The sequence below is a fragment of the Scatophagus argus genome, chromosome 2 (assembly GCF_020382885.2).
Source record: "Scatophagus argus isolate fScaArg1 chromosome 2, fScaArg1.pri, whole genome shotgun sequence".
NCBI classification, from domain to species: domain Eukaryota; kingdom Metazoa; phylum Chordata; class Actinopteri; family Scatophagidae; genus Scatophagus; species Scatophagus argus.
In genome coordinates this window covers 23,170,667-23,198,317 of record NC_058494.1, presented here as the reverse complement: position 1 = coordinate 23,198,317, position 27,651 = coordinate 23,170,667, and the positions used below count along the sequence as shown (strand labels likewise).

General features: G+C 43.6%; 1 protein-coding gene across 4 annotated transcripts in view; it reads left to right on the top strand.

Moving 5' to 3' along the window:
- LOC124049736 (protein sidekick-1-like) overlaps nt 1-26,548 on the top strand; it is a 203,391-nt gene extending 176,843 nt beyond the window's left edge. For all 4 annotated transcript variants that reach the window (XM_046371712.1, XM_046371721.1, XM_046371731.1 and 1 more), the window contains 17 exons: nt 1,739-1,933; nt 7,840-8,041; nt 10,713-10,816; nt 10,971-11,041; nt 11,808-11,946; nt 13,899-13,955; nt 14,142-14,243; nt 15,735-15,850; nt 19,695-19,881; nt 19,970-20,107; nt 20,199-20,360; nt 20,579-20,704; nt 21,208-21,372; nt 21,731-21,868; nt 23,644-23,764; nt 23,870-23,999; nt 24,671-26,548. In XM_046371712.1, coding sequence (XP_046227668.1) covers nt 1,739-1,933; nt 7,840-8,041; nt 10,713-10,816; nt 10,971-11,041; nt 11,808-11,946; nt 13,899-13,955; nt 14,142-14,243; nt 15,735-15,850; nt 19,695-19,881; nt 19,970-20,107; nt 20,199-20,360; nt 20,579-20,704; nt 21,208-21,372; nt 21,731-21,868; nt 23,644-23,764; nt 23,870-23,999; nt 24,671-24,976 — 2,459 coding nt within the window. In that variant the 3' untranslated portion in view covers nt 24,977-26,548. The remainder of the gene's footprint in view (nt 1-1,738; nt 1,934-7,839; nt 8,042-10,712; nt 10,817-10,970; nt 11,042-11,807; nt 11,947-13,898; nt 13,956-14,141; nt 14,244-15,734; nt 15,851-19,694; nt 19,882-19,969; nt 20,108-20,198; nt 20,361-20,578; nt 20,705-21,207; nt 21,373-21,730; nt 21,869-23,643; nt 23,765-23,869; nt 24,000-24,670) is intronic.
- Nucleotides 26,549-27,651: the final 1,103 nt, after the last annotated feature.

Below are 27,651 nucleotides of genomic sequence, written 5' to 3'. Positions count from 1 at the left end.
GTCTCTTTATGAAGTTCAATTGAAACTGAACTTTAAAAGCTTGAGTTTGATGACCGTCGCCTGTTAGCATAAAACTGCACACCACACACACTCTAACTGCCAAAATAGGATTATAACAAACTATATATCGGTTGTACATACTGTCAGAAAGCTACAGTGGTGGCAGTGGCTTTGGATCTCAGAACACCTGGTGTGGTGCACACATTTAATCACCGAAATCCAAATGCCATTCCAACAGTTTATTACTGCGGCAGCTTCATTCTGGGATGGGTGGATGATTTCTTTCTAGATATGAGAAGGAAAACATTAAGAAAATATCACAAATTATTGCAGGTGCGGTAAACACTGGAGTAAATTAGTCTTTATTATTCCCACTTACTTCAATTAATGCATTCATGACATTTACTACACGGCTTGCGAAACATAAGATCAAATGCAATACAAAACAATCCATTAAACACTTAAAGTAAACCATGAAATATTAAACAAATCAATGAAGAGTGTAATGATGAAAAATACTTACTTTGACTTTCTGTCTCTTTTCATTCATGGTGTGGAGGAAAAAAGCTAACAAGCTACAAGCATAGAGACATGTGATTTAACGCTGTGTGCTATCTGTGGTGTTGAACTGCGACATGAGCGGAGGATCTTTAAGTAGCTTTGCCATTGCTGAGTTCCTAATCACCCCAGACAAGCCCAGTGAGCACCGAGCAGCTAAAAGCAAAAAAATGTGTTCATTTAAGGGTTTTGATTGGAGGCACAGGAGGCAGTATGAAATACGCTGTTTGTTCCATCTTTGCAGTGAAAAGCAGACATGGGCTTCCTCTGGCATGACACTTTGAATGGAGCTTTGGCGTCATGTATGTGATGGCAGCGATGATGATATAATGATATTCAGTACAGAAGATAATGTTGTGCTCTGACCCAATTGTTTCGATGCAAGAGGATTTATTATCTTGCTGTTATCCAATAATCTTGCACACACACTGCATTCATATTAATATACAATCAGACAATCTGATGAGATTATCACCCGCACAACCAGATTAGTTGCCTCTGAGCAGATTACCGTCCTGACACTTTCGCTGTGACCACCTCCGCACTGCACACTTGCTTAGTTACACGTATTTGGGTTGCAACACAGTCTCCATATTGGGAGCCTCTGTGAGTGGCCGGTGGCGTGTGGAAGGCGTCGTCGGGGATCGGCGGTTTGACTGTGTGTGTGTGTGTGTGTGTGCTGAAGGGTGTTAGTGTTATTACATGGCCTACTGCTCACAAGACAGAGAAACAGACACAAGGCGTGTGCACCACGGGTCACAGCCAAGGGGACAGAAGAGAGGTTGTATGTTTTTATAATGTGTGTGTGCGCACTGGTGTTCAATGACAGAACTAAGACTTTCTGTCTGGCTTTGTGTATGATCTAAAACCTCCTGGTATTAATAGTGAAGCAACTGTGTGGATCAGATCTCTGCAGAGCAGATATGGACAGACTTCGGGAACTGCATAAAAGTGTCTTTGTTTGTAAGTGTGACTGTGGAAATGAGTGTGTGTGGTATGTGTCATTGTGTGTTTCCAGGCTGCTTCTGATCTCATGTTGTGCCATCTTTAATTCCTGTGGTCTCTGTGATTCAAAGTAGGCCACAAAAACACACAGGAACACATTCACAAACAAGACTTTCACACAGATTTCTACACTCTTCTTCTTCCTCCGTCTGTCTTTTCTTCTGTCACTCGCCAGGTTACCAGATCTCCTACCGCTTGGACAGCAGGGACCCTCAGCGCTGGACCACAGTGGAGGTGGGCTCCAACGCTCGACAGTTCACAGTCACAGGACTTTCTCCTGAGCAGACCTACGTGTTCCGGGTCACTGCTCGCACCGCCGTGGGCTGGGGCGACGAACAGGAAGCCCTGGTCGTTACCACCGAACGCAGAGGTACAGGATGCACACACACACACACACACACACACACACACACGAAAGCTCCGCATGCTATCTGGTTTGCTGTCGTGTCTTTCTCTCTAAACATGCAGATGTGAGCTGATGTTAATTTCATTCACGAAAACGGTGTCTGAACGTGTCAACAGTAACTGTAACTGTATCAACGTGCAAAAACCATTTTTAGTTTTGTTGATTGAAAGAGGAGGTTAAATATTATAAACTTTTTTGTTTTTGGTTTTGGTTTTTTGAGTCTGTAACGTGCAGTAGTTCCATTTCCTGTGCTGCGCGTGCCTTGCAGGACTTCACACCATGAGGACAGTGAGGACTCACTGTCTGACCACACCGACTGCCCCTCCGGCTGGTGTGGATGTGTGAGCGGCGGCTTTGCCACATTCAACAAACTCTCTTTGCTTTTTTTTATGCTAATAAATACACAAACAACTCTATTAGGTGCCACAGTCATGAAAACGCTCGTAAAAGCCGTCACGAACGTACCTCAGTCCGAAAGCGGCACTCGGCTCGGCAGTTGCTGCTCGCTGCTGTTGGTGTGTGCTTTGATCCACTGGATTAGCTGTTGAACGAGTCCACTGCTGCTGCTGCGAATGGGCAGAGCGCTCGCTGGCAGGCAAGTACGTAGGTAGACATGACTATTAAATGTTACAGATAAATGCTTAAAAGTTTTCAGTTTTCTTTTATAGTCCAACAGTACTTTCACACGGTCCAAAGGGAACATCATTTATGTTATTTATTGTGCTTGTGCCTTTTCCTGCTACACTGAGTCGAAATGTCAGCTGTGAAAAAGGCCTGTATGGATAAACAGCATGTGGTTGATGGCTAAATGATGGCAGAAGAAGAAACTTCACAGAAAGAGTGCGGTCAGCGAGTACAGAAGCACAGAAGATTAGAAACCTTTTCTGAAATACCAGCAGGGCTCCCACTGGAAATCTTTGAATGTTTGTGGAAAAAAATCTAAATTTCATTTCTTTTGATATTTTTTGGCTTGGTAGGCTAAGTAGACTACGTTCCACAGTCTGCACAGCTCAGAAGTGTTCGAGACTCTTACTTTTTAATTGTTGTTTGTGAGCTTTTGTAAAGCCTGCTGGTTCTCATTACAGAAATTCACACTGTCGTAACAGTAATTATCTGTGATGTGTGTCTCAGACTGTGACCTGTTGGGTCCTTGTGTGTCATGTGTCGAATGAACCTGATGTTTGAGACCGTGTGGGAACCCTGCTTCACTTTCACACTCTTTGCTTTCCTCGCGTTAAAGGAGGTGTAGAAATGGTGAGATTTAATCGTGAACAACACTGAACTTCACACTAGTAGAACCAGTAAAACGAATGTGTTCATTTTCTTCTTATAAAACTGACTTCTGTACGTTGCTGTTTTATTCAACAAGAGTGATGGGGTCTAAGCTTGGAAGCTTTGAATGATGACGAGGAAAATTTGCCTTTTTCCTCCTCACTGCCTTATTTATAAGTGTCATGTATCTTGTGCGGCATTTGCACCAACTCAGTGTAATAATCTGTAATGAAATTCACATTCAATTATAATAATGCATAAGAAATTTAAATGTGTTAAATAAACCAGATTAGACATTAAATTCTAATTTTAAGCAGGAGTGAGTTGATTAATGTTATTAAATTTACCTGAAGGTTACATTTTGTCACCCACTGGGTCATTAAGTTACTGTATGCTGTCTGAGCCTGGACAGGTTATCAGCGTTTCAGCAGTAAGTAGTTTGTGGTTGGTCATCCAGAATCTATTGTTACTGTGCACTAAGTATTAGCACTAAGATTAGGGGGAAAAAAATAAAAAGATATGACCTTTTCTGTGTGTGGGATATTTTGCATACAGAACAAGACGAAATGACATTTAGAAACTGTGGCGGATGAAGAGCTGCTTTGGAGTAAATATAGATATTGAAATCAGCAGGTATTAGCCCTCCTGCAGGAACACAATGAGAGTCTGCCTGCGTCCATGCAACTGTAGCCCATTAAAATGGGAGTCTGCATAGCACGCATAGTTAGTTTAATTATCGTAAAAAAATTATTGATAAATCCACGGATCTCAAATGTCTTGTTGACTGAGACAACAAGGATTATTAGCCTTTCCCTCTGTCTCTCAGCTGTCTTCCAACACTGGCTACTTTGTCATAGCACCGTGCTCTCTTGTGGGCGGCTGAGAAATGCACAAAGAATTACACTGGCAATGTGTTTAAATGGTATTTGCAGAGGAAGTCTTTTTTTGCTAGAGTATAAAGAGAGTAAGATCCATGAAAAGCCATAAATCTGAAATTCTAAACCAAAGTAATTACTATTGCTTAATAGTTTTATCAGCACTCTGCAGTCATGGTAATTTTTCCTTTAAGGGCAGCAAAAATGTTAATGCTAGTTTTTTTTTAACATTTCATCTAATTTTAGCTTTCACGGGTCTCATCGTGGGGTATAAACTGTGAGAACAAGAGACATTTTCACATCCTCAAACGCCGAGTGTGTCGGGCCGTGCTGATCGAGGGGTAGGAACAGTGACAGCAGCTCTCCTGAAATGGTTTTGTCTGCAAAAACAGAACAGAAAAACTCACGCACTGCGGTCATAAAGGAAGAACAGATTTTTACAGCGACTTGACATTTTAAGAGGTGAAGTCGTTTGTGGGAAACACATAAAAAAGTTGAGTTTTTATTCTCTTCCGAGTCTGAGGTCGTGATGCTTTTGTCCCGTGTCGTCTGGACTTGTCGAGATACATGTTTGACTGACTGCTGACTAGAGAAGGTAACGCAGGACAGTTTGTACTGGAACAAGCTGACACAGAGGCCAAGGTGGCCCCTGAGTTACAACAACAACAGGAAGCAGCAGAAAACAACAGGAATCCAATTCTAAAGAGGAATTTTCCAGCTAGCTGAAGATAAGAACGTTTTCATCAGTGGATGCTGCTTCCAAACAACTTGTTTCTTTTTTTCTTTGTATTGTCACGTGGGGGGGCAGCGGAAATGAGCTGTAAACACAACACTGATACATCACCTTAAAATGCTGACATGGCAAACCTGTTGGTTTACGCATCCAGCAGAGATGGAGCATTAGCATTCATTCAGACTGGTGTTTGTGTCCAGTATTTATTCTCTTTTAGCTTTGTTTTTCATCTCCGTCAACTCCCGAGGGAAATATACTGTATAAATGCTAAATGCTTCACTGCTTTCACCAGGTAGCGGCTAACTAAGTGCCTGACTGCAGTTACTGGGAAGGCATCGCAGAGTAGGCCGCTACGCGAGATAACTTTCACATTGCCGTTTGATCCGGTGTTAATTTAGAAATATATATGCAGACGTATTGATTTGCCTTCTTGATGTTTTTGTCTTCCCTCACTAGTACATCATTTTAAATCGTCAATAGATTTTATTCAATTTCAATATAGCAGACTTTAATATTTAAGTACGTCTTATCAAGTACTCCTGTGACTTCTGTTTGTATGTAAGCACTGAACGAGTGTTTTATTTTGAAAAGAATCTTAAGAATCCTGAGAAAAATCAAATACGTACAAACCGTTTAGCAGCCGTGGGTTGCGTTTGTGTGAGATTGTGTGAACAGGGTGGTGTAATCCATTGATAAAGAGACATGGAGAAAAGGTCTCAGAGCTGTGCATCGTTGAGGTTTGATCGCTGCTGAGCCGAGGAGTGAAATATCACTTTAAAAATGCATTTACGGTGGTGTCTCAGCAGGCTAACGCATGAATAAGTTTGGTTTCAACACAGCTCGCAGTCTTTGATATATGTCATCCCTGATCTCTCTCTCCAATTTTCTCTGTCAGCCGCCATCGTGTACAGCGAGCAAAGAATTGAAATGCAATGAAAGTCCCTATAGTAAAAATGTGTCAGTGAAGTGAAGTTTTCTGAAAACCTGGAATCATGATGTCAGATATTCTATTTGGACCTATCAGCTTGTGTGGTACATTTTAATTGGATCAGATATCACAACATCGGCACCATCATTATCAGGATTTCTTCAGAAAAGAATCCAGTGGTTCTCTGTTCCACTTCAGTAACATAATAGCCCATTCTCACTGTGAGATAGAGAGAAAAGCCTAATAGAGATTTCTTTCTGATGATGCTGAAGAGACCAACTTAATCCCTGAAAAAAGAAAATTGGCTTTGTGAGTGTGCGTGTCGAGTGTGTATGTGTGTGAGTCTGTGTGCGTGAGCATGAATGAATTAGAGAAAACCGCAACTCCCTCTAGATAGATTTTTATCTGTGCTGATTTTTGTCTGCCAGAGGGGGCTAACTGACACGTTAATGGACAACATACGGTAGCATATTTAGCAGAATTTATCCCCCAACAACCGTGTCTTTCCTCTTCTCTGCGACCACCTTTTCTTTCTTCCACGCTTCTCTCCTCTCTCTTGCCAAGCGGTAAACAGTCGTGTAAGTGCTGGAAGAGCAGCACTCGTCCTAACGATTACGAGTTTATTATCTGAACATGATCTTAAGGGTGGAACAGAACAAGAGGAGAACAGACAGGGAGACACTGACGGTATCAGGAAAACAAAAGAGGGACATAGTATTCAAATCTTGAAGGGAATGAAGAATAAGGGCGTGAGGGAAGAAGGGAGTCAACAGATTTGACTTAAATTACTTGTGATAAAGGAGGACGGGCCTGTGTGTGTGTGCGTGCGTGTGTGTGTGCGGGTGTGAGGGACTTTGTGCGCATGTTTGAGAACATAAGTGCAGATTAATTAAACTTCAGAGAGGATCGATAATGCTTTTATTTCTTGACTTAATCGATAGCGTGATGCCCCTGAAATTAAACACGTAATGCCGCCCAGCCGTGTGTTTTTGTTTGCGTGTGTGCGCGCGAGCACACACTAATCGCCCAGCTACTGCCAGCCTTGTTGTAAAAGATACCGACTCCCAGAGCCATCTTTCATCTTCTAATTGAATAGCGAAGACAAATACACACACATGCACACACAATCTGTTGAGAAATTGTTTCTTTGATGCTGCAGTGGTTAGATGTCTGGTTTCATTTGAGTATTTGCAGTGCAGCAGTCACACTGGTGCATATGTGATGTACATGTAGGCTGCGTATATCCTGACTTACAAAGTATGTGCAGCAGAAGGTCCATTAGAGTCCCCATTTGTCCGGACGACAGTTGTATGTTGACATGTATGGCGACAAATAGAGAACAGATTAGAGGAAAAATGTGAATTAATGAGTGGAGAAACATATTGACTGCATATGTTTCTAGAAAGGGAACCCTGAGTATCTGGGTTTCATATATGTTCATGAACCCAGACTTCAGGCAGAGAACGTGTTATTGTGTAACCGAACGTAAGATCATCATAGGTGCATAATTTGACAAAAACTGAAACTAGCTCAGAGTACCCTTGAAAAGTCTGAATATATTTAAGTTTGTCTGTTTGTAAAATCAAACACGTTCATCCACTAGAGAGAAGCTGCGCACACACACACACACACACACACACACACAAGTATCATGTCACTGCTACCGTTAAAATAAGAGCCTTGAGTTGTTGAGGAGGCCTGTGCTTGTGTTTGTATTTGTGTTTGCAGTGGAGATAAGTGTGTAGACGTTTCAACCTTTTTTCACCGTCTGTTTATTTATTTATTTTTTTTTTTCACATTTGGCCATGAATGTTTAAAACATATCAGCACATCAACCTAAATGTTTTCTTTGTGTTTTTTTAAAAAATCAAACTGAAGCTGGTTGGCCAATCATGTAACTGTTTTTGCCCTTTTTTCCCTCCTCTGTTTCCACTTTAATTCCACTCTTTATATACTCACCCCTTTTCCACCTTCTCTCTTTCTTTCTTTCTTTCTCCTTTGTCTCTTTCATCTCCTCCCACTCACTTCTTTTTATATTTCGCCCCCCTCACCACGTCCGCAGAGCGCCCCCAACCGCCCAGGAAGTTGTCTGTCCCTCAGGACGGCGTTGAATCTCGCCGTCTCCGCCTTCACTGGGTGATGGGCGGCTCAGGCTCCTCCCCGCTGAGGTACTTCACACTGCAGGTCAAAGAGCTGCCCAACGGGGACTGGAACACACACACCGCTGACGTCCCGTACAACGTGACCACCTGGACCGCTGACAGGTACACTTGTACACATACGTACAGTCACACACACACACACACCTGCTTATGTGGCGAGGGTGAAGTAAGTTTTCAGTGCCGATAAGCGTTGTGTTTGTTCTAACATAACCCAGGGTTACTTCCCTTACTTCTGTTAATTTTGAAAATGTTTAATTTTTGTCTCGCTTGTCCAGCAGTTCAGCAGGATTCTGTTAGAGTGAAATCCTAATAATCGGGTTTATAACATGAATGAACAACATTCTTTCTTTATTTCACGTCTTGTCTACATGGAGCCTCAGCTGGTGAGGCTGATGAATTTTTTTCTGGGACATTTCTGGAGCCAAGTACATATTTAAGACTCTTTTGCAAGATTCATGAAATATTAACAACAAGTAGATAGTGTTATTTTGAAGTAACATTAATTAGATAGGTAGTTACAGCTGATAAAATCAAGTGGTAAATTGGCTTACCTGTCGATTAGGCCATCTAAAGTATCCCTGGGAACACAGACATTTTGTTCAGCATGACATGGTGGACTGAAATTTGTATTGTGTATTGTTTACGAATCCTTGTGGGGGGTGGGGAGGGGTGCAGGAGTCAGTGGGGGCTGGGGAGGAGGGTGGTGTGGTGAATTACCAAAGCAAACAACAGAATTAGAGAATTAGAATACATAAGGAAAAGTTTTATGTATTTAGCACATGGCATACCTAAAACGTTTGTGGAGCAAAGAAAAAATAAAGGAAAGACATAAACCACGAAAAGCCACCAGGGAGAGCCGAGTAATCATAATCACTGCAGAACCACGGAGGATCTCAGTCACCTAATCACACAAGCACAGCAGGAACTGCTCTCCTTCTCTTAATACCGTTTTGCCTTTCAAGTTTGCTTCTGCTGTTTTTCCATCCTTTCTCTCTCTCTCTCTTTCTCTCCCTCTACAACCATTTTTACTTCTTCATCTGTCATTCCTCTTGTTCTCACCACATCCTTTCCTCCCTCCATCAGCAGCCAGTGGTGTCAAAAAGCTTTGTTTTATTCCCTTCGTTCATCCTCAAGCATCGCATCCACTCCTCTGCTGCAAGAGGGCGTCGTTCCTGTTTCTCTTCTCGTCTTTTTCCATGCCTCTCTGTTTATCCCTCCATCCTCTTCTCCCTTGTGAGACTGTCATTATGGAAGCAGGTGATAGTGGTCAGACTGGATGACTACCCCAACTTCCCTGACAGCCTGAGCAGCAGATCTATCATGAGGCTTTAGTTGTGTGTTAGTGTGTGCTTCCCATGTGTGTGTTTGTGAGCATTCTGTCACAAGCTATCACAGGGCTATTTGAGATGCTGAAGAGGGTCTGCATCAGCCTGTTTCAGCCAGCCTCAGGGAGCGTCTATCTGCCACGATGGCGGTGCTGCCGTTGTTGTTTTGATGCCATTTTCGAGCTCATTCTCTCACTGAATTCTCTCATTACAGCACCGGATGGAGGAATTAGCTTACATCTCCTCGTGCTCACTCTCATGCTTACTTGTTATCTATCCTTAATTGTTGTTTTCCACCGAGACATCTTTGGAACCAAAACATCGAAGTCCCCGGGCTGGTGCACACATAGACACACACATACAGTACACACACACACACACTCCCAAACACTGTCCTCAACATCCTCCCAGTGCTGCTGGTACCCCACCCTCTTTGAGCTTGGTGCCTTTGATGTTCTATTCCTACGATACCCCCAACCCCATAGGGCCTCTTCTTGTCCCTTATTGGGCCGGGCTCATTATTATACAAGAAGACACTTGAGCAGTTCTCCTGTCGCCTGCTGAATTTCTTTCTAACTGGTCCCCTGTACTCTGTGAGACACTCTGTAAATAAACTCTGCAGTTGGACCCTGTAAGTTACCTGTGAGCAGTGGTAAAATGATTTCCTGCTACAAATTATTAAATTGCTCCTGTTAATAATAGGTTAGATCAATTAAAAAAAATTGAGAAAATGACTATTCTTCCACCGACCGTCCTGTTTAAATTTTAATCAGTTTCCCACAATGTGCAGAAATGAGTGCATTTAAACAATTAGCATGCTGTAAGGCACCGTAGCACACATGGCTTGTTCAAATAGTCCCTAACAATGGGTGCGTGCTCACTGGGCTGATTGCAAGTGGCTCTAGAGCAAAGACTTTTTTTTTTCAAAATGACTGATGTAAATTGTTTTTCTATGATTTGTAATGCATTTACCTTGCAGAAAGGAGTAACGCAGATACGATGCTGTAGTAGTATGGCAGTAAATATACTTTGGCAGTGGAGACAATTAGGAAAGGCGTAAGATGATTATTATTCTAGACCTTGTCTGCTCTTCAAAGGCCACGGAGAGCGAAAAAACATGTCTCTGGGAGGGGGGAGGGGGTGCTTTTGTGGGAAAGTGATTCACAAAGTGTTAAAGGCACCCAGACCACTTGATGGCGCTGTAGAGAAACGCCTGATGAGCGGTTCATTTGTATGCTGTCGTGTTGGGTTTTTTTTTCGTGTGTTGTTGTGGTAGAAGAAAACTCACAATACTCCTGCTGTGTGGTTGAGTGAAAGCACATTGAAAGAACTGTTGTGAATCTTGCATGTGGATCATGGCAGAATCCAACAATTTGTCCGTAAATATCTTTAAAGGATCGAAGGAAAGTAACGTTTTACATGTGTATCTGTATGTTTTGTGTCAATAGGCTGAAGCCCTTTACATCATACAAGTTTCGGATGCTGGCCACCAACGATGTAGGAGACAGTGTCCTCAGCAAAGAGACGGAGGCTGTTACAACTCTGCAGGATGGTGAGACGCTGGGAACACTGACTGAGCAGGGGAGGAAAGGCCACGAAATATGTGGTTTTTAAAACACAATAGAGAAGGACTGTAATAGGATTGGCAGAAATACATCTGTGTATGTTTTTCTTCTTCACTCTCTTTCTCCGTATCTTATGTCCAGTGCCCGATGAGCCTCCGGTGATCCTCGCAGTGAAACCAACAACCACTACCTCAGTCCTGGTGCAGTGGAAGGTACTTTTGAGACAAACAAAACTTTGCGTGCAGGTCAATCACCTACTTGGAGATTGAGACCCCCGCAGACTCACTGTGTGCTGTGTTTGTAGGTGTGTTGGTGCTTTGTGTGTGCTTGTGTCTCTGGATGCAATTATCATTATTTATTGAACCGGGGGAGGTCAGAGGGCAGCGCCGACATATCAGAGGGATGAGGAGAGGGAGGGATGTACAGTCCTGGCTGGGGGAGAGAAATGATCGAAATCTTAATGAGGAAAAGGCAGCAGGAGAGATATTAAAGGGCGAGAGAAGCAAACATCAGCAAAGTGCAACGTCAGAGGCAGAAACAGAGAAAGAGGAAAAGTAGGTGATTCAGAACTGCAGTCACATAGTCGGTAAATACAGCCTGGCTACAGCGCTGTTTGTCACTCTTCCTCTTATGTCTGGAAGTGTCTTGTCTCACTCCTTCTAGCCTTATGTCAAAGCAGAAGGAGGCAATGAAAAACAAAGTCACCAGTAATTTCATCATCCTTTACAAGAGAGCCAAACCCACTGAAGCATCACTTTGTCTGTGTGGGTTACAGCCAGACCAATTCACCAAGCCTTTAAAGTGGACGCTGCTGATAAAATACTGCTCTGCCAGGCTGCCAGTGTCCTGTCAGTCACCTAACTACACCAAGAAAAAGAAATGAGCTCAGTGCTGTGTTCTCAGGAGTCTCTTTGTGACAAATGGAGTACTAATACTTACTGTACACATACCTGCCTGGGCTTGTTTGCATGTTTTCAGCGTCCCAGTGATGACAGTGTTAACGGGATGTTGACTGGATACCGGCTGTATTATAGAGAGCTCCCAGTAAACACCTCCACTTCCACTGAAGCAGAAGTCCAGGCGACCAAAAACAACACCACAAGTGCCCTCATTACAAGTGAGTAGTGCTGTCACCCGTTTGCTACGTCCTGCCCTCCAGAGTTAATGTCGCCCTTGCTGTCAGACTTTCTGCCCTCACACAGCACCTGTGCAGTTTACAGTGTCATTTTTACCACCTGAAATTATAGGTAATTACTACCAGTTACTATTGAACTACTGGGTCATGATTGCAGACCCAGGTGGCTCCCATTTATTGTGGAAATGACTGCTATCACTCAGAGATTTTGTCAGCTGCAGCCAACAAGGCGATTGAGCTAATGTTAGCTGACTGAGATGATTGGAAACATAATAATACTGAGGTGTTCGTCAGTAAGAGGCCTTTGTAAATTGTAACCCCGCAAACGAATGAAGTTAGTCAACGATGTGCTTCGAGACCTTGTAAATAGCGCACGGTTGCTACTATAGTTAACCAGATATTTAGCCACACATCTTAACAGCTGCAGATGACATTACAGCATTAATTCAACACACTGTTTTGTCCATTCCTTAGATTTTTATGTTGGTTTTGGTTGTGGAAAGAGTAAAATGAGACCCGCCGAATGCTGAGTAGTGCTCATCGTACTACAAGCAGTCACTTTTAGCAAATTGTCAGTTGTTTTAGGATTTTAGTTGTATTTCCAGAATCAACTGTACTTCGTTACAAACATGGCTGACGATGGACTCCATTTTCTTCAGACTCAGAAGTGCTCTAAAATGAAGAGGTTTAACATAGTGGTTATATCATTAACTCCTCCAGCTTACCCAGAGTTAGCTGCGTTGAAATAATTGATTTATATGAATATAAATATAAATACAGTGAAAGTGCCTGTTTTGTGTGGAGGCACAAAATAAAATAAAAAAACAAACAAAATCAAGAGGATCAGAGGTTGAAAATAGTTTGCTGACAATAAGTACACTGACAGTGTTGGCTGAAGGTTTGTAACCTGACAACCTCTTTTTAACCCTCTGAAGTCATGTATAATTGTCAGTTGTTGACTATTTTTGATTCTAATTTTATATTTCAGCTTAGAATTTTTTTTATCTTGCCATTTTTGAATCATTTTTGATCAGCACAACCTCACAAGTGTGATTTACTGTTGTTTTTTTCATTTTGACATGCTGTATTGACACACTGGACCTAAAATCACACAAAACTCTAAAATCCGACTGGGGAAAATGCGCTGAAATGCGCTGAATGAAGTGCGCTCAATGCGCTGGTGTTTACTGCGTCTTCTTGAATAAAATGCGCGCCCCAAACGCGCACCAAACGTGATGGCAATGGTCATGAAAAAAACAGTGCGTATATTTTTTATCATAACTCGGGTTTTACTTGACATATTAACAACATTTAAAAACTGGTATATAGTTTGAAGTGCCCACTTTCGACACAAAAAAAACTGGGATTCAGCGAGGCTGCGTCTTGCAGCTACGTGGTCTTAAAGTGGTCTTGTGATAAGGACGCGCCGGCGCGTCTGTCGACTCCTGAGGGTTAATGGTTGACGCTGCAGGGCTGAACCAGCGTTTTCCATGTAACACATTTTGCCGTGTTTTGAAAAAGAACATTCTTGAGAGGCCTGACAAGAAAAATAAAGAAGACAAAAATGTTTTCAAATGTATTCAAATGAGAGCAGGGACAGCTGATGAACTGTGCAGCCATGATGAGAGTCTGAGCAAATGGCCTTCAACCAGGCCGTCGTTTTCTGAACCTGAAACATGCTGCATTACAATTCGACAATAAGAAATCTTCCTATTCACTGTGCAGCCCTAGTGCTTCATATGAGTATTAGATTTAGTATCTGCTCAGCTAGATTTGACAATTCTCCTTCCATCCAGAGCCATCCAATGGTATTGAACGTTTTCCTCCTAAACGCAGTCATTTTTTGAATGGCATTGTAATTGCACAGTTTATTGTTGAACTCGAAACATGTATTGATTTACTCTCCCTCCGTCTTTCCCCTCACTCTTCCCAAGCCAAGAGCACCTTCAAGACAGTCAGCAGTGCCTCGCTAACAGAATTTGAGTTGACACGTAAGTAATTTAAGAGCGGGAAGTAAAGTGCCTCCTGGGATCTTAATGTTTTAGATTTTGTTTTAGTAAACTTGATAAACAACCAGCTTGTGGAATAAGAAGAACAAGTGACAAAGACAGCTAACATACAGTATGCGCTTTGCATGCATGTTGTATAAATGTAAATGTGTTTTTATTCGTTTGTAGAGCTGAAGAAGTTCAAACGCTACCAGATTGTTATGACGAGCTACAATATCATTGGAGAGAGCCCACCCTCCACTCCGGTCGAGGTGTCTGTCGGAGAGGCAGGTAGGTGGAAAGTCAGGAAATCTTTTGATTACAGTACCGTGTGTAACATGGGCAGTCACTGTTCACAGAAGGGATTGTAACGCTGATGCAGTGGTTAGCACTGTCGTCTCATAGCAAGAGGGTTCCAGGTTCGAAGCCCGGTCTGGGCCCTTCTGTGTGGGGTTTGCAAATGCCTGCGTGGATTTTCTCCAAGTACTCCGGCTTCCTCCCACAGTCCCAAAAAAGTGCGCATTAGGTTAATTGGCTGCTCTACATTGTGTGAAAGTGTGTGATTGTGTGGGCTGACACACAAAGACAGACAACATTGACTGGCAACCAGTCCACATCTTGCCCGTAGTTAGCTGGGATAGGCGGGGTTAAGCGGTATAGAAAATGAATGGGTGTAATGTGCGATTGTGGGTTGCATTGTGGGTACATGAAGGAACATTTGAGCCTTTTGATTGTTTTAGTTTGTGTGGGATATAAAGATCCTCCTTCTTATAAGTTATACTTCTCAGTTGATCCCCTTTTAAGCATGAAAGCACATTCTTCACCTTGGAAAGAGTAGCTTGACAGACCACTGCCATCTCATTGTTCACCTATTGGCTTGTCCCGGAGCTTCCAACCTTATCACACGACCTATGAGCAGATAGATTTCACGGGCTGCGTATGTCATGAGCTGTCATGATTTCATCCAAAGGTTGAAAGCTCTGGGAGGAGACAGTAAGGGGACCTTGAATTGGGATTGCTGTGCCTGCTTTACGTCACTCTTGACACTTTCTTGCTTTGCCCTGTTCACACTTCGCCGTTATTCCCTTGTGAGAGTGTGTGTGTGTGTGTGTGTGTGTGTGTGAGGGTGTGGACACATCTGGATGAGCTGCACAAGGTCATCCATTCTGTAGTGATGGCCCAGCCCCTGTTTAACTTCTACTGGAGAGTCAAACCATGTGTCCGTTAGACAGACGGGAGTCACATATATCCTTCATACGCACATGAACTAACACGTACTCGCATATTCACGCATGCTCAGACATGTTACTACGACAAGGCAGACAAATAAAGAAGAACACAGGTGAACACGTTTGCTCTCGATGATCGTAACACGCGCACAAAATTTGCAATTTCTCTCACAGTCTTTCACACCCCCTCCATTAGACAAACGCTACATTCATATTCAAGGGGTGTGTGTAGTGCGAGTGTGCGTGTAGGCCATACATATCACATGCAGAGGAGTGAGAGGTGAGGATATGCAGGGGTGGTGGGAGGGGGAGGCAGAAAAGGCTGGATGTGGATGATGAAACAGGGTGATATGGCCTTTTCTCTAGCCTCAAGTGCACACTGCTGAGTGTTCATGCGTATGTGTGGTACAGTGGAGTAACAAGGTACCGCCTTAGGCCCGTTCTAATAGGAAAGGCAGAACATATCCTCCTTACTTCCCTCTCTGACACCCAGCACACACACATACACAAACATACTCGGCAGCAGTCTGACGAAACACCTCTCCTTCTGCAGCCCCGTCGGTGGCCCCTCAGTCTATCAGAGTGTCAGCTGTGTCTCCCTCCACGCTGGAAGTGACCTGGGACACGCCGCCCCTCGAGACCCAGAATGGACTGATCCAAGGATACAAGGTGACTTATCGGAAAGCAAACGCACAAACACAAACAAATTCAGACACATAAAAGACAAAAAAAAAGACCCAACTCAACACAGATGAAAGCTTATGGTATATCAGTGTCCATGTGATAGGAAAGCACACAACCAAGTCTGGATTTAAAATTCCTCTCCTCTTGACTTGGAGGGGTTTTGCTCTGCTGCACCTTCAAGTGTCCTATGGAGAAGAGAGAAAGAGAGAGAATTAAGTTAGAGGAAGAATCTGAATATCCTTTAATGGTTTCAATATCACTCCTCTGCCTGTCTCTCCCCCTCGACTCCCCTGTCCCACCCCCTCACTCTTAGTACTTCAAACACAAGGTTATCTGTCCTGCTTTAGACACATTGATTTCTGCTGGAGTGGAGGGGGAGAATTGAGAAGAAAGAAGGGAATGTAATATTTGCAGAGTGAAGGAATGAGATGAGCAAGTGATCCCCGTAGAATCCTGATTAGAGAGGAGGTTCGAGGGAATACGTTTAAACTGCCAGAGACGGATGGACAGGGATAGGGGAGTGTGAGGCAGCTGGGGTTAACGAGATTAAGACGAGAGAAATAGAGCAAAGAAAGAATGTTTGATGAATTTATAGGTTCTGACTTCTGTTAACACTCCTGTAGCACAAGGCAGCAGGTAGGACTGAAGATAAACCTCATCGCGAGTGTATTTTCCAACAGTTGACGTTTACTGAAAAGCTCTAGAGGGCTTGTTAAATACCCTAAAACCAAACAATGCTAGTCCTGTCAAGGGGAATTTCTCACAAGCACAAGATGTGAAAGTTTATCAAATGTAAATGTGAGTAGATTTTGCGCAAATCAGTCATATTTTGAGTGAAGCTTTCCACGACTTCTGATTTTTTCGTCTAGTATCATTTAGAGGATGTAATTTTCTTTTATACTAATGAGATCATTTTCAACTTGAAGACAGTTGCAACATCACCAAAATAGGTCAGTTCAAATAGAAGAAGCTACAGATAATCGAAAACCTAAAGCTGATAAAATGTTTTTTCCTTTCCAAAATAAGCATCCGGCCGCTGGTTTTCCATCAGTGCTCAAAAAGCGTGAATCGGTTCTTTAGCAAAAGAGATTGTTGGTAAATCCATTTAAGGTTCTTGATCTTATCAAATCATATAATAATCATGTTCATGACAGCCTCAAATTGTTTTTTAGACTAATCCTGATGGTCCCACATTCTTTCCAAATACCAAAATAGATCTTCTTAGCAACAGTGGAGTGGATTAAAAAAATGCCCTGGACTTGTCACTAGACCAGGTTTCACAGGTGATGTTTCCTAAATGGGAGTGTGCATAAGCAAAAGGTAAAGGTAACACATTTTGATTTTCTATGGATGAATTAGTCTGTATCTTATTATTATAAGAGCTTGTGGAAGGACAGAGATGGTATAATGCTGCCCTCAAGTGCTACTCAGAAGCTGCTACTTCCAAGTTTGGAAGGTGTAAATATGGCTTATGGCGCTTTGTAGTGCTTGCTGTTAGGAATAATAACAAAATGAAGCCTTTGACAAAAGTAGCTCTGGGTTGATGTTTTACTTTATAAATCAAACTGCACAGAAACAGTTTATGTGGTACCGTGTATGGATCTTCTCCACTCTCCCTCAATGCTAATGTCTCTGGATTGAGACTTGTTCTGCAAAGCCCCTGAACCCATCCCCTGATGGCTGGAGAGCAATCGCCTTGATCTCCAGCTGCCATTCTCTCACCCAACCATCATAACTGAGCTTCTTCTCAAATGCCCCTTCCAGACGGGCCTCCACAGCTCTGTTTGAATGAACTGAGAAACCACCTCCACTCATGGTGCAAATGCTTTTCAGGAAAATCGCTCTTGTGTGAATCTGCTCTGATAAATACATGTAGACAAACTCTTTATTACTGGATTCAGGCGTGGTATGGGGCTGTTTTTCATGGGTTGTGCTTGACCCCTGACTTCCACTGAAGGGAAATCTTAATGCTTCAGCACACCAAGACATTTTGGACAATGCTATGCTTCCAACTTTGTGGCAGCAGTTTGTTGAAGGCCCTTTTCTATTCCAGCATGACTGTGCCCCAGTGCACAAAGCAAAGCTCCATAAAGACATGGTTGGATGAGTTTGGTGTGGAAGAACTTGACTGGCCCACACAGAGTCCTGACCTCAACTCCATCCAACACCTTTGTGATGGACTAGAACGGAGATTGTGAGCCAGGCCTTTTGGTCCAACATCAGTGTGTGACCTCACAAATGCTCTACTGCATGAATGGGCACAAATTCCCACAGAAACACTCCAACATGTTGTGGAAAGCCTTCACAGAAGAGTGGAAGCTGTTAGAGCTGCAGAGCTGTCTGTGTGTGTAGAATGCAAAGTCATTAAGTTTCCTGTGTATTTTGCTTTTCTGTGACCCATTGACACTAAGTACTGTACCAGCTGCTGTGACTGTGTTCTCACTGTAAAGGCTCTCCGTGCACATACTTTTTCTGAGTCATTTCTAATGCATGAGGCACAGCCACCTCTGTAACCCGGCTGTCAGTGTGTATCTGCTGTGGATGTATGTGTTTTAGAGCCAAGGCCGTTTCCATGTCAAACCAAGCCTTTATTTACTGGATACTCAGCTGTTTTGTAATGAAAATATTATGAAAATATTTCTTCTTCATTCTGCTGGATTAAACAACATGCAGTGATTTGCAAAAAATACAGCTTGAAAGTAAGTAACTGACGGTTTAGAGAAGAGTACAGCGGATATGGACTTGTCCAGAGCAGGAGGCAGGCTGCTTATTAAAACAGATTTTGTTGCTGGATATGCATTTATATGGGCTGTTTACTGGCAGAAAGACATTGAGTATATTGCTTATCTTTATTCACTCATTATACACAGAGTGTTTTCATTAAAAGTGTGTGACCGCAGCTACAGTACAAATGTCTCCCATTCAGGATTTTTTTTGAATACTTTGTTTTGTTTTTGTTTGTTTTTTGCAAAATCGGTTAATTAACACATTTCTCAGATCGCCGACATTATATGGAACTTATCCGAGAGTGATAAATTGCCCTGTCTAAGGTGCTATAAAGCCACAGAAACAATGTTCCTCAATGATAACAAACACAGCCTGAAGTTTGAACCTACCGAATCATGGCTTTGAATAGGTTTTATTGCAAAAAGCAATTTTTTTGGGCCTTATTAAATTGTGACATCCACAAGATACAAGATCTTAATATTGATGTTATCACACTGGCTACAACAATCGGGTGACCTTTGTTCTATTAAAGCTTTCAGGGACTGAAGCAAATAGCCCGTGTGTCTTCATTACTGGCCGATGCCATGACAGTTATTGCTCATGTCCATGATTATTGGCTCCACATGAGCGTGGACAGCCATGACAGTGTCTTAAAATGCTACAGACACAGGGTGCATTTTATATTTCTCCTTATTTGAGTATGATTAAATGACGCTTTTTACAAGTTGGAAACCATTAATTGCTCTCATAACTCTAATGACACACTGACACTGCATTACCATGTGAGGAAGCTACATGTACGTATTTACAATGACCTTAGTCGTTTCCAGGTTGTCTAATGTTTGAAGTAGGTGTCAGAGAAGGACAACTTGTCTCTTGTCTTTAGGTTAAGACATCTTTGCTAAAAGTGAGCCGGTGTCGTCGCCAAGTGCTTGCTCAAGGGAGAATGTTGGGTTCTCTATATTACAATTTAATTAAAGAGTTTGGTCTAGACCTGCTCTAATTGGAAAGTGTCGTGAGATGACTTTTGTTGTGAATTGGCGCTACATAAATAAACTGAATTGAATTGGATTGTTGCCGACAATGTTTTCCTGTGTTGCAGATCCACTACTGGGAGAGGGACAAGCAGAACCAGACTGAGAAAGTCAAGGTGATTTTTGTCCCGGACACCCGTGTGCATCTCACCAACCTGACCAGCTACTCACCTTACCTGGTCACTCTGACTGCCTTCAACACAGCTGGAGACGGCCCCCCCAGCGACCCCCGCGGGGCCCGCACGCTGCAGTCTGGTAGGGAGTGGAACATCATATTATTGTCTTTTCCTGTTTCCTTTTTTTTCCCTCTCTTTTCATTTGTCAACCTGCATGTGTCCCGCAGCTCCCAGCCAGCCCAGCTTCCTGTCCTTTTCAGAGGTGACAGGAGGAAGTGTCAATGTGTCCTGGGGAGCTCCACTCACTCCTAATGGACAGCTGGAGGGCTACAGGGTCATCTACCAGCCCACTGCGCCCGTACAAGGTAATTCGTGCTTGTGTTTTTCCACGAACACGCACAAATACGCGCTGAAGAGAACGCTGACATTTCCTTCAAACCGTCTGTGTGAGAGCAGGAGTGAGCAAACTGGTGACAGTGGATGTGAGGGGCAACTGGCAGCGATGGCTGAAGGTTCGAGACCTGATTAAAGGAGCGACGTACACGTTCAGTGTTCAGGCTCTCACAGTCAGCTATGGACCACCCATACATGCGAACATCACTGCTCAGTCTGTGCAAGGTAGGTGTGGCCATGACTCTGTGTGTGTGTGTTTCAATGCATCATGTTGTGCAGACACATTTCTGTTTGGGGTCTAACCAAAGCTGCGACAAATGATTCTTTTCTCGATCAACTAAATAACTGATTAGTCTACAAAATGTGAAAAAACTAGAGAAAATGCCCCATTTCAAAGAGTCCAAGGTGACTTCATCTGTGTGTGTACGTCTCCGACGCTGCAGGCTCTCCTGGGTCACCAATGGAAATGTCCATCACCAAGACGTCCTCTGAGCTCACGATCCACTGGACGGAGGGAGATATCGGCGCAGCGCCCGTCACCGGATACGTTATCGAGGCTCGTCCCTCAGGTAAGCCGAAACACGAGCACCTTTTCATCGATTCTTTTCATTCATCAAGATGGAGGCGAAGTGCTGCCTCACACGCTAAACCTCTGTGAGTGCAGCTCTCAACAGGTTCATTAGGACCTGCTGTGCAAATCAAATCATCAGTAATTTTCAAATAAAGATCACCAGAGGAATAAGACAAGCTGTTTGAACACTCTGCAGGACAGACTGCAGACTCTGGTGTTATTCTACTGCTGATATTAATGGTAGCACTCTTTTCATTAGTGGTAATAAGAGTAATCATCATCCTCACCACACTGACATCATCATAACCAGTTAAAATGTAATTTGACGTGTTCTAATTTTCTTCAGTCGCATTCATCCACTGACATTTGAAAGGGAATAATTTTCAAATGAAGCACCTTCAGCTGTCGTCTTTTGTCTGCCCGTCCATCAAACTGCGATGCAACCCCTCTGTCTCCACCCACCCCCCATCCCCCCACCCCCCCGTCTCTCCCTGTCTGCAGATGAAGGAGTGTGGGATTCCTTCATCAGACTGCTCCCTCCGAGCAGCAGGTCTGTTTCAGTGCCTCTGGAGCGCTTGAGGTCGGGGATCAGCTACGAGTTCAGAGTCATCGCTGTTAATCGCTATGGTTACGGACAGCCGAGTACACCCTCTGCTGCTCTTGCTGGTAAACACGCACACACACACAGACACACATACACACACACTGTTAGAGATCAGGCTAATGAACTGATCCAACTTGTGTGAATTTCTAGTCAACTGAAACCACTGGATGAAGTTGCTGTGATCACTGTTTGTGTGTGTTTGTGTCTGCTGCCATCTAGAGGCAGAGTCACACAACTACAGCTGTGCTTACTGTGAAGGCACAGCAATCAATAAATGAAATATTTAATCAAATCCAAACATTTGTTTAACTGCCTCTCTCTTACATAACATCCTGATGAAAGAGTCAGGTGTCAAACTGTTTGAAGAATCTCCTGAATCAACCTCCCCTCGTCCTCCTGTCCTCCTGTCTCTGCCTGCAGCGCTGTCCGAGCGTCCCTTCTACGAGGAGTGGTGGTTCCTGTTGGTCATGGCTCTGGTGGGACTCATCCTCATCCTGGTCCTGGTGTTCGCACTGCTGCTGCATGGACACAGCACCAAGTACAAGGCCTGTGGCACAGGTCTGTGACTCTAATGGTCGATGTATCGTCATGTCTCTTAGGGTGGCATTCAGTTTTGTGGAAAATTTATTTTGTTTGTTTTGTTTTGTTTTGTTTGGATGGATGGATTTTTCTCTCTTCAGCCACACTTACATTGTTTTCTCCATCACATGCAGGGTGCATGTGATTTTATTTTAAAGTTTACTCTGCTTTTTATGATACAGAAAAAAATAAGACATTAATCAGTTCTGTTGTACTGTCTGTCAAGCAAAACTGCCTCCAGCACCACCTGTGAGGCCAAGGTCGGCCTTGTTCCTTCACCAGAACGATTCAGGGCAAACGGCTCCCTGAACTGTCTCAGCAGAACTGATCTCCCCGAAGCCCCACTGTCTTTCTACAGGTTTTTGAATATCGCTTTAGGTTAATGCTGAAGATAAGCTTTTTAATTTTAAGTTTCCACCATTAATTTAGGTCATGCTCACTAACTTCCATAAAACTAGTCTGGCTAAAGTGAGAAGTTTAACTGTAACGAGAGCTTAAAGGCTGCAACATGTTGTGAGAACAGACTGAGCTTGAGTTCGATTTCTGAGATTAATCCCTTTATCAGAAACTTCCTGCATTAGGCCTCATAAAAGCCCCTAAATTTGCATGAAACCGTTCCTGTTCAGATCAGATTCACTCCTCCTTTGAAATGCTAAATCTCTGCCCAGTTTTTCATACCCAAACACGGACTCGTCTATTGTGTCTTAGCTCACACCACCTCCACAAGGTCAGTCAGGGAGCTCAGCAGCCTGGAGCTGGAGTAATCAGAGTCCTGCTCCAAGACTCACTAGCGTGCAGTGAAGGACAGACTGAGGAGGGCCTCGGTATGACAAAAAAAAGTTGCTTTCTTTGATGTGTTGCCAGGTTACTCTTCTAAAGCTCTGGTTCTTTGGTTCTGCTTCATTTTGGGACTTTTCTTTGTTTGACTTTCTTCTGTTCTCAGGTTTTCTGGTATGTTCTGGGCACAGCATTTTGTGTGTGTGAGTGTGCATGTGTGTGCCAACAGTTGTGATACAAAGTTAGGCCTGGCAAGCGCAGGTTACATCAGGACGGCTGTTAATCCGAGTTGCCACGGAAACCTTGGCACCACCTCTGGGCAGTGGAGCAGTCAAACAGAGTGAGGGAGGTGCTGTAGGAGGGGAGAGAACGCAGGCAGATGGAAAACACAAACATAAACAGGCCATGACATTTTTCACGTCGTTTCTTTCGTTGTTGCATTACTTAGGGCAGAAACACGAGCCACGCAAGTGTGCAAACGCAGACGCTTCAAGCTACGCAAGATCGATTTTACGCGTCGCTGCGTTCGGGGGCGTGTCACCTCGCAACACGTCGCAAGCTGCGGTCTGTGCGTCGCAGCCTGCTGGCGTTATGAAACAACAAGAGAAAGCCGAGCACTTCTGTTCGGGTTACCTTCCACTCAGGACAACCACTGCGGACCATGTTTGTTTACTACTGAGGTCACAGAAACGCTCTGAGGGCTAACGTTTGCTACCTCCACCAGGTGTGTAAGAGTCCATGTAGTATGTTAACCAGGGGCGGCTGGGCCAGCCGTTGTCATTCACGTACTTACGTACTCGGCACTCAGAGGTTTTTCACCAAGGGTCAAATTATGCATCCTGGTTTCATTCACTTCTTATTCTCCGGCCTGACAGGTAGCTGTATACACAGTGATGGATGAAACGGCTGCCATGACCCATCTGAAATATTGTATTTATCTAAATCAAATCCATCTGATTTCTTTTATTTCCCTCCAGGGAAACACGTGTCCACAGCAGAGGAGTCGGTAACTTTAGACAACGGAGGATTCACTGCTCTGGAGCTCAACAGCCGAACGCTCAACACCAAGAACTCCTTCCTGAAAAAAAACGGGACCAGGTGTGCGCACGCACACACACACACACACACACACACCTTCGTGGTTTTGTTTGAGCTTTATAGTCGTTACATGTATTGTTAATGTGTGTGGGTGTGTGCGTCCAGGTCTCCTCCCAGGCCCAGTCCAGGTGGTCTTCACTACTCTGACGAGGACATCTGTAACAACTATAATGGAGCCGTGCTCACTGAGAGCACCACACTCACAGAGAAACACACCGAGGTCTCTGAGTCAGAGGTATCTCTCTCTCCATCTGTCTCGCTCTCAGAGCCATTATTGGGCTGATGTAAAACTAACCTGATGTTAAAACCAAGCGTGCTTTTCTTAAACTTAAACACACCACAAACAGGATGTCCCGGTGGCATAAGAATGCTGGCTATGTAATCTCAATGTCCAGGGTTTGAGACCAGACCCTCATCCCTCATCATCCCTCCTATGATGCAAAGACGCAACACAGCATTAATATTAGCACCAACAATCAACAAATAATCTTGGAAAGAGTATCTCTTGTTTTTGTGTATTTTAATTGGTTTAATGTGTGCTTATTATATTTGTCCTTGTTCCTCTGCGCCATACGCAGCAGAGGTTTCAAACTGTGGATGCTGCAGTCAGTCATCCATACTGTTGGAGTCGGATTTGGGAATGTTTGTCAGAAAGCCGAAATGGAGTCCTTTCATTCTTTCTCTCACACTTGAGTTGCCAGCCTGCAGGGTTGCTGGTGGAAGAAGAAAAGAAAAGAAAAGTGGAGGTTAAAAACAAAAAGATAAACTGCCCTGAATGGCTAAAATCACTGAGCTCTCGACTGCCTTCTGCCTCCACCACTCATTCGACCTGCGTGTCAGCATTAAAATGCTTTTCCCCGTTTTGTGTCTGTGTCTCTCTCTGATAAACTGTGTGTTTGTGTCCAGTTAACAGACAGCGACTACGAGGACGAGCAGCCCAAGCACTCCTTCGTCAACCACTACATGAGCGATCCCACCTACTACAACTCCTGGAAGCGGCAGCCCAAAGGCCTTAAAGGAGTCAGCGCTCCTTTTGGCTACGATGAGTGCGCCACCGCAGACACTGAGCCCTACTACCAGACCGTGGTCACCCAGCACAGCACAGGCGGCGTGTACACACCCACAGGGCAGCCTGCGCACACACACGTCAACCCCAACGCCAACCCGCCGGGGTCACGCACCCCCGTGACAGGATTCTCCTCATTCGTTTGACTCTAGAGACAAAATCTGCACAAAACACGTACACAAAATGACGGAGGGGCCGGTGTGTGTTTGGACTAAGAGCCGGTGGCTTCGGAGGAGAGGGGAGGATGAGGTGAGGAGACGTGGGACGGACTGGTGATGAAACCTTGCCCTTCGTGCCCCAAAGAACTAAACCTACACTTCTCACTCGCCTTCCCCCCCCCCTCGTTCACAAAGATCCTCACTGTGTCAACAAGTGTGTGTGTGTGTGTGTGTGTGTGTGTGTGTGTGTTGCTCTCCTACTCTTTTACGCCTCTGTGTCACTGTGCTTACACACACAGTTACTGTTCTTGTTTACACGCACACACACCAGATATTCACGCCCGTTCCAGAGACTCTCTAAAGAGACCTAAGAACGATGACTACACGAGTCCGTTCAGTTAACCGTCGAAGTGGTGGATCCTGGACTTTCCGCACAACGCTTCTCTTCTGTTTCCTGTATTTACACGTAAGTGCACAAACACTCACACATGCGGTCGCTGATGCGCCATTTCAGCATCTCCCACTGCGAGAGAGCAGCTTCAAGGTGGAGGAAAAGTATTTAAAGACGGCACAGAGGGGAGCAGCTTTTGTTGACAGACTGGTTCAGACTGGTTCATGTACACAAGCACGGAGCTGTCAGCTTTAAAATACCACCACACCAAGGAAAAGAAAAAAATAACGATCAATAATCACTGTTTTTGAACTCGATAAAGGAGAGAGAGAGTGAGAGAGTGATGGCGGGGGCTATTCAGCATCCTCAGACGGAGGTTTGTGCGGTTCCTCGGAGTGATGTGTGATGTTTGGGGGCTTTGGGTTTTAATATGTGAAAACCATATTTTTTATTGTCTACTACCTATTGTCAGCTCTCCTTATCGCAGCCTCCCAAGCCATAATGCTTGCACTGAGCCAAACCCCACGCATTTCATCTTCATTCTGTTCAAACTTTTTTATCTTTTTATTTTTTATTATTTTGAGTGTGACACACAAGCATGTGTGTATAAAAGGCTCGATTCTCCGTTTAGAAACCTGTTCATCCGTCTCTGTTGTGCACTGCTAAGCAAAGCGTGACCTTGTGCGTACGTTTGTATTTTTGAGAAGGATTTTGTACATGGAAGCCCTTTTTACTTGTGTGCCGTTGTATGTAGTTCGGCCATGTTTGTGTAAACTGCACTGGAGCGAATCCTCGGCTGCACCGACAGACGAGAGGTGAAAGGAAGGAATTGGAAGTATTGGAATCATACAAAGTAATCTGCCGTGGGTGAGCGTGGAGCAACATTAAAGGATATTTTAGAGAATCTCCCCTGTTCAAACTGAGTGTGAACAAACTGTGAATCAGGCCCAGCCTTCTGTACCCTGTGCTCACCTCCAGCAGCCGGGCTGACACATGTATACTTTGTACCTCTCTTCAAGTACAAGGTAGAAATCATCTGTAAGTTTTTTCTCATGTATAATTTAAAGATTCTCCTCCCTCCCAGCCAGGCAGGCGGCCAGCAGCCTCCCTCACTCTGTCACGCTTGTTTTGAGTCCCATCCAGTGTGTGAATAAATGGTCATTGTTTAACCGTGTGTCTGTGTGGTCTGTTTCAGTCCTGGGACAGTGAACAGGTCTCTTTGGCTCACACCTTACATTACATTAACTGAATTAAAGATTGTGCCTTAACATTTTGTAACCTCCTCAGTGATCCTGAAGTGAACTGCCGCTGAACTGCTCGTGTCTTTTATTAAGGGGTGAATGGCCAGAGCTTTATCAGCTGTTGTCTGTTAATTATTATCTATCAGTGTTGTGGTGTTCTGCTCAGTGTGTGAAGGGCCTGTGTGCTTCTTTTCCCCGAATAAAGTTGTCCATTTGAGGAAACTGATGCCAGCAGGTAGTTGAATTATTAAACAACTATGTAAGAGGTTGTTCAGCAGAAGCAAAGTGCGTTCACTACTCTTACGGTGCCATGTGGTATCGAATAAACGGTTAGTTCACCCCAATTACATGAAATATTTTCTCATGTAGCCCTAATGTCATGTAGCCATGCAGATAGTTTTCCAATACAGTGGAGGTAAATGGAATTTCATCTGTGGTGCTCAAAAGAGTCAATCATTTTGCTTACAAATTTCACACAATAGATGCATGTTTATCCAGAATCAATTTGCATAATTTTTTTTCGCAGAGGGGACTGTGATCAAGTGACTGTGCGTCAGTAAAACAAAAACATGAGAAGTACTTAAATACATCATGCATATTCAAGTGAAACGAGTAGAAAATAAACGGTACCATGTTAAAACACTATATAAGTACATTCTTGTTTATGAAATTAATGAACATTTAAAATGATTTAACATTTAGAATTTAGGATCTTCTTTGTCATTTGGGTGACCTGACCCTTTAAAATGTGGACTGTGAATATGAAGTTCATCATCAAAGTCATGTGACAAGAATAAAGGTTTGAGCAGCTCACAGCTAATGTAGAAAATCACACTGTGTTAATATTTTTCAATATATTTTCACACACAAGCCTTTTTGTTTCACCACTTGTGAAAGCTTGTAGTAGCTGACACTCAGAAGTCATCAGCGCATATTAATCATGTTTTATTGTTTTCAGTGTGACAAAGAGATTTACCCTCTTGAAACCTACAGGTGTTTGGGGAAATTTTAGACCCCTGTTTGTTTATTCA